Below are 7,037 nucleotides of genomic sequence, written 5' to 3'. Positions count from 1 at the left end.
TTTTTTTTTTTTTTTTTTTTTACACTCGTGTTTTTTGTTGTCTAGGTTGTTTAGGATTTGTTTTCTTTAGTTTACTACAACCCCATTGGCCCATTCAATAGTTAAAACGGACAGATCCACACAATACTACATCTCTTTAATAGAAAGAGAAAATTTTTTTTGGACCATTTCAAGATTTGTACGTGTCATCCTTGCGCATGGACCATGCTAATCTTCTCTGTATCGTTCCAATTTTATTGGATGTCTTCGAAGGGACAAACCTTGTACCTTATGTTGATGTATATAATTTGATTAGAAGTAAGTTAATGCAACTGATGTGGGATTCATGAGAAAAGGAGCGTCGATCATAGATGATTAATACTAATGATCTCTTGCTGAGCTAGGATATATAATCATTCACTACGTACTAATTTGTGTTATCTTTAGTTGTTATTATCGGAATCCTATGTTGTAATTCAATAGCTGTAGCAACTTTGTTTTTTTTTGGGTGTAATGGCCGTAGTAACTTCATTAGAACTTTGATAAGAATCAGCTGATTACTCTGTTCCATCAGTTTGAAAGTATCATTTTCTGAATGTAGTCTCATGTGTGAAGTAGGAAATGCAAAAACACACTGCACTTGGTAATTAAAAATTGCAAACAACAGAAACAAAGAGCATGTAAGATTTTGATTCAAGATATGTAGAGAAGACTGAAACAAAACATTTTTGTGTTTTTAGGTTGTAACATCTTTTGTATCTTGTTCAAGATTTTCATTTTTCAGGTTTCTGTATTTGTAAAACCAAGCGCAGACAAGGAAATAACCAAAATTCAAGACTCCTACAATGACTAATACCCAGTAAACGTTGTCAACTCTTTCGTGGTTAATGTCGTTTGGTAACCACTTGGTGGTCCTCTGGATAAGATCGATGAGAGCTGTGCTGATATAGAAAGAGATTCCAATCACCACCGAGGTCAATGAAGTAGCGGTGTTCCTTAAAGACTCGGGGAATTCTCCATAGAAGAATTCAATATTGGCTGGAAACTGGAAGGCTTTGCCTACTCCTACTATAACGAGGGGAGGAAACAGCCATAGCACTGACATGAGATGCTCAGTTTCAATTGTTTTCAGCCGCTTTGCTTCCACAACCGCAGAGACTGCCATGCTTAGGATGGTGAGAACCTGACCTATGCCTACTTTTTGAAGCGGTGTTAGCAGCTTATGGGTTAGTTTCTGGTACATTGGATAGCCAAGCCAATTGTTCATCATGATAAAGATGCATGCAGAGATGAGTACTATGACTTGGAGTGAACCGGCAGGGACTTTGAAATGAGTGCCAAGCCCTCGGTCTGTGACTAGAGCTTGGAGTACAATCAAGCTTGACTGCATCACCATGGGAACACTAAAGAAAACTATAGCTAGCCACAAAGGAAGAACGCGGAGAATGGCTTTCAAATCTTCTACTTCTTGGACAGAACATAGCTTCCATATGTTATAAACTGAGCCGTTAATGTTGTTTACATCATCTATGGTCATCAAAGCGGCACGGTTCAACAACCTGCACATGTACATATATTTCAGCTATTTGTTTAAGTGTCATGAATCAAGCAAGATTTTTTTTTGTTTCCTCACCTAAAGCTTTTGGAGGGCATGACAATAGAAGTGTTGGCCTCTGTTCCAAGCCCACGGTGATACTGGTCTTCTCTGGATAAAATCAATACCTTTCTCTTTGCAGTAGCAGCGACTTCAACACGGATCAGGTTTGTAAATGGACTTACCATAGGTTTTTCAAGCTTGCAGAATCTCTTGCCAGAGACGAAAACAATGAAACTGATCAAATTAGCAGCAGCGCAGATACAAAACCCAAGTTTCCAGCTAGCATTGTCCTGTGTATATACAATCGCTGTTGCACTAATAATAGCTCCAACATATAGTGTGAGGAAGTACCATTTGAAAAAGCTTCCTTTATCTTTAAGTTTCTTATATTGGTTTGCACCAGCGGATGCCAAAGTGAACCGCGTCCCTCCTGATCCAGTTTTCAGTAGAACTAAATCTGTACATAAGATCCCAAGCTGTAGTTTCGATGGTGATTGGCATAGGATTTAGCCTGTCTCACACTGTAGGAGTCTCAACCAATCTAATGATGCAATCAGAGTCAAGATAAGGATTCCCTGAAAATGTTTATGAACTGGTAAAGCTTTATGTATCAGAGAACACATGAGAGAAGAGAATCAATGAGTCTTGGGGCTTACAAGTAGTGATATGAAGGTAGAGACCGAGATGACGAGAATGTTACCGAAGAACGAATCAGCTAGAATGGCTGCAACAACAGGTAACTTGCTTGTTGATGTCCAAATCGTCACAATTAGAATATTTAGTTCGGTAAAAAGGAGGTCGAAGTCCTCTTTATAAATTGGTGCGAAGGCACAAAAGAACAGGCTACAATCTGAATTAGACGCGTTAAAGTGATGAGATTAAATACAAGAGACGAGCTATCAGCTTGTCGACCCTAAACTTAGACGAGGGATGGAGCTGGTCTTTTATAGCGTATCCTTCTCTTTTCTTCCGTCCTTTTTTCGAACACCGTACGTTCATATTTTATAGGAAACTGTGTCGGCCGAAATGACCAAAGTACCCTTCCTTCCTTTGAGGTTTACTTGGGCCTTTTCTGGGCTGGGCCTTTTGTTGGGGTGAGGATCTACCCTTAACAATGCTGAGACATCCATTGGCAATATTTGAAATATGAGCTGCAACGATCTTCTTGATGTTGAATTCTTCTATCAAGAAAACGATCAAGTTCGTTACCCTTCGAATGAAGTTATGGACATGCCTAAAAACGTAGCTGCACCACATAAAACCCCACAATCTTATCATTTTTTTCTATGTTTTAGATTTTTTTTTAAAAAAAAAAAACACAAAACAGAAACTCCCAAAAACACAAACCAATCATGAAGGGAAAAGTGTTCCAGCCACCGCGCTTGCTGCTTGGATCGTCAAAGCTTTGAGCTTCTGTGTCAGCAAATACTGAACCGGCCATGATAGAGAACAGAGGAAGCAGAGGAGTTACTTATACACTTGTGTTGTTTTTGAGGCGAAGATCCTCTCTCCGCAACACAACTTGGACAACGAATTGACAAGACCATTCGCAACAGGCTTCTTCTCCTTCTGAACTCGGGTCATCCTCAATACGAAAACATCCTTACGTTCTGGTTTTCCACCAGAACTTAATGTTGATCTGAATTAAAGCAAGTTCGTAGATTTATAAGAACTGTTACACTTGTTGTAAAGAACAGGCGTGGAATAGACTCCCCACTAGTGATTGTATGCTCCACTGGAATCAAAATGCAGTATCAACATGTGCCCTCTGGAGTTCCACGATTGAGACTCGAACTCACCTGTTTATTTCTTGCAGCTATGCATCGGTCGTGTGGGGCGATTTAGCCAAGAATATATTCAGGTATCAGTACACCACTAACTGGTCTACTCTTATCACCTGTGTGTCTGATCGCTGGTCTGACACAGTGGTTGGTTCACGCGATCTGGCGGGAGCGTAATGCACGCAGGCATGATGATGCTCCAAACTCGACTGTCCGTCTCATCTCCTGGATAGATAAACAAGTGAGGAATCAACTCTTGTCTATCTCGGCCACCGGCGACCGCCGGTACGATGAGGGTCTTCAGCTCTGGTTCGCTTCAAGGGCTGTTTGAATTTGCTCTGTTTTAGCTTCTTGTAATTGGCTTATTCTAGGCTTTTTTAAAAAACACAAGTTGCAATAGTTGTAAAAACACTATTTTTCCTTTAAGTATAATTTAACATTTTATTCAAAAAAAAACAGGCTTTTTTTTGATGAATACAAATTTTACATTCATTCAAAAAAAAAAATTATGCAATGAGATCAAAATCCCCAAACACTATATTTATTATTTGTAAATGATATTTTATAGTCCACCTTACCGAATTTAGACAACTTATCAAGAAAACATAAATATACTAAAACAAAAACATTGACTAATCTTCATGTAAATTCTCATAATCTACAAAAGTATCCTTAGAGTGATCTACTCTAGATTCAACACTAATATGTACGCTTTCTATAAAAGTTGGGGTTTGCTCTCACCCGAGCCACTTTATCACTCTCATTTACAAAAGTAGTTTCTAGACATTATTTTCTCTTGATTACACAATTGAAAATCCATGACTCACAGATTTCCCAGTCAATATAGTCAATAGTGATTAAGACTAATAACACCATTTCACCTTTTTAAAAGACATAATAACTCTACAATGTTTGTTATTTTGAAAAAGTCTTAAAAACATAAATACATATGTTTTAAAATTTGATTTTGTATTGATTTAAGGGAGCTTTAGTAAAGTAGGTATATTAATTTTTACAAAGCTTAAAACTATGTAGTTTTAAAGTTATAATACACCATATATTGTCTACTAAAACTACCAACTACACTCACTTAACACCAAATATTTTTTGAGATAATCATTCATCCTCCAATAAACCAAATATTTTTAAAAAATATTGCTAATTATTAATTCTAAGAAAACCCAAAGATTGTTTATGTCACAAGTTACTGACAGCCTGACAGGGCGCACGGAGGAAGCAAGATTTACTTTCACCTAATTCTTTTGACTTCAAACTTTGATAAGAAGCAGCTGCTGATTACTCTGTTGCATCAGTTTCAACGTATCATTTTCTAATGCTGGTAAACATACAAAAACACACTTATTAAAATTTACATACAAATAAAGTTAACAGGAGGAGCATGTAAGATACTAATTTCAAGACATGGAGACAATTGTGATGTATAGAGAAAACTGAAACAACAAGTTGTGTCTTTAGTTTGTAACATCTTTTTGATCTTGTTTCTGATCACTATCCTTGAGGTTTCTGTATCTGTAAAACCAAGAGCATACAAGGAAGTAGCCAAAATTCAAGACACCTAAAATGACTAAAACCCAGTAAACATTGTCAACTCTTCCGTGGTTAATGTCATCTGGTAACCACCCCGTGGTTCTTCGGATAACATCGATAAGAGCTGTGCTCAGATAGAAAGAGATTCCAATCACTAGTGAGGTCAACGAAGTCGCGGTGTTCCTCAAAGACTCGGGGAACTCACCATAGAATAATTCAATATTCGCCGGAAACTGGAAAGCTTCCCCTATACCTACTATCACAAGGGGAGGAAACAACCATAACACTGGCATAGGATGCTCATTTTCAACTGTTTTTAGCCTCTTGGATTCGACGAAGGCAGAGAGTGCCATGCTTAGGATTGTGAGAACCTGACCTACACCGACTTTTTGAAGCGGTGTCATCGACTTATGAGTTAGCTTCTGGTACGTGGGGTAGACAAGCCAGTTGTTCATCATGATAACAATGCATGCAGTGAAGATTATTATGACTTGGAGGGAACCAGCTGGGACTTGAAAGTGAGGGCCGAGCCCACGGTCTGTGACTAGAGCTTGGAGTACAACCAAGCTTGTTTGCATGACCATTGGAGTACTAACGAAGATGATTGATAGCCAAAGCGGAAGAACTCGGAGAATGGCTTTGAAATCTTCTACTTCTTGCACAGAGCATAGCCTCCAAATGTTATCATCTTCGGTCTTTAACGCTGCACGGTTCAAGAACCTGCACATGTAATCATCTTTCAGTTTTGGTTTTAGTTTCATGCACAAGGTTCACTACAAGGTTTTTATTATCTTTTACCTAAAGCTCTTAGAGGGCACTGCAGCCAAAGTCTTGCCCTCTTTTTCCAGCCCACTGTAATAGTCTTCTTCTTTGGATGTGATCACAACTTTTCTTTTTGCTATAGCAGCGACCACAACGCGGATCAGACTCGTGAAGGGGCTTCCCATGGGTTTGTCATGCTTGTATAGTCTCTTCCCAGAGACAAAAACTATGAAACTGATCAAATTAGCGATGGCGCAGAGACCAAACCCGAGTTTCCAGCTGGCATTGTCTTGTGTATATACAATTGCTGTTGCGCCAGTAATAGCTCCAGCATATAGTGTGAGGAAGTACCAGTTGAAGAAGCTTCCTTGTTCTTTAGGTTTCTCATATTGGTTTGCACCCGCGGATGCCAAAGTGAACCGCGTCCCACCTGCTCCAGTGGTCACTAAAGCTAAAGCTGTATACAGAATCCCGAGCTGGAGTTTTGACGGAGACTGGCATAGGACTGACCCCGTTTCACACGGTCTAGGTCTCAAGTAGTCCAAAGATGAGATCAAGGTCAAGAGAACAATGCCCTAAAAACTTTTATGAACTAGTAAGCTTTATGTATCAAACACATACAAGAGAAACAATGAGTCGTCTTGGACTTACAAGGAGAGAAATGAAAGCTGAGGCCGAGATGACAGGAATGTTTCCGAAGAAAGAATCAGCTAGAATGGCTGCAACAACAGGCAACATGCTGAGACATCCATTAGCAACGTTTGAAATCTGTGCAGCAGCGATGCTCTTGATGTTGAACTCTTCGATTAGGAAGACGATCAAGTTCATTACCCATCCGAAAGAAGTCACGGAAAGGCCTAACAACGTAGCTGCGCCACATAGAACCAAAAACAATCATCAACATTTGTTATTGTCTTTGGTTTCAAAAACAATAAAAATCACTATAGCTAACCGATCATGAACGGAAAAGTGATCCAGCCACCGCGCTTGCTGCTTGCATCGCCAGAGCTCTGAGCTTCTGTGTCACCAGAGACTGAACTATCCATTGACAGAGGAAGCAGAGGAGTCACGTACGCCCAATGTGTTTGTGTGTTATGATGCAACTAGATAAGAAGAAAAAAAAACCACTTAAAACAGTATATATAAGCGAGGACAGAATTGTGCAATGATTTGTTAATGATCCATGTTGAGTCTCGATTATATAATATCAAATACCTACTCAGATTTTGACCTTTCATCAACTCTTGTCGTGTTCCAAAATCACGTGGTTGAATCTAATTATAATTAATAACTAAAAAAGCATTTCCACTTTCCTCATTATCATCGATAATGGCCAGAGAGAGCATACTTTAAAAAAATGGGCATAAGAT

At 39.0% G+C, this 7,037-nt stretch overlaps 1 protein-coding gene and 1 pseudogene across 1 annotated transcript; both read right to left on the bottom strand.

Moving 5' to 3' along the window:
* Positions 716-3,017, bottom strand: LOC104790809 (annotated as a pseudogene).
* On the bottom strand, positions 4,667-6,822 carry LOC104790808 (protein NRT1/ PTR FAMILY 2.3). Its single transcript, XM_010516592.1, has 4 exons — positions 6,620-6,822; positions 6,319-6,536; positions 5,704-6,242; positions 4,667-5,625 (listed from the first exon to the last, which is right to left on the bottom strand). The coding sequence occupies exons 1-4, from the start codon at positions 6,711-6,713 to the stop codon at positions 4,830-4,832; spliced, it is 1,647 nt and encodes a 548-aa protein (XP_010514894.1). The 5' UTR covers positions 6,714-6,822; the 3' UTR covers positions 4,667-4,829.

This window comes from Camelina sativa, chromosome 6 (assembly GCF_000633955.1).
Source record: "Camelina sativa cultivar DH55 chromosome 6, Cs, whole genome shotgun sequence".
NCBI classification, from domain to species: Eukaryota; Viridiplantae; Streptophyta; class Magnoliopsida; order Brassicales; family Brassicaceae; genus Camelina; species Camelina sativa.
Note: the sequence above shows the minus strand (reverse complement) of the source record. Positions and strands in the feature narration are given on the sequence as shown.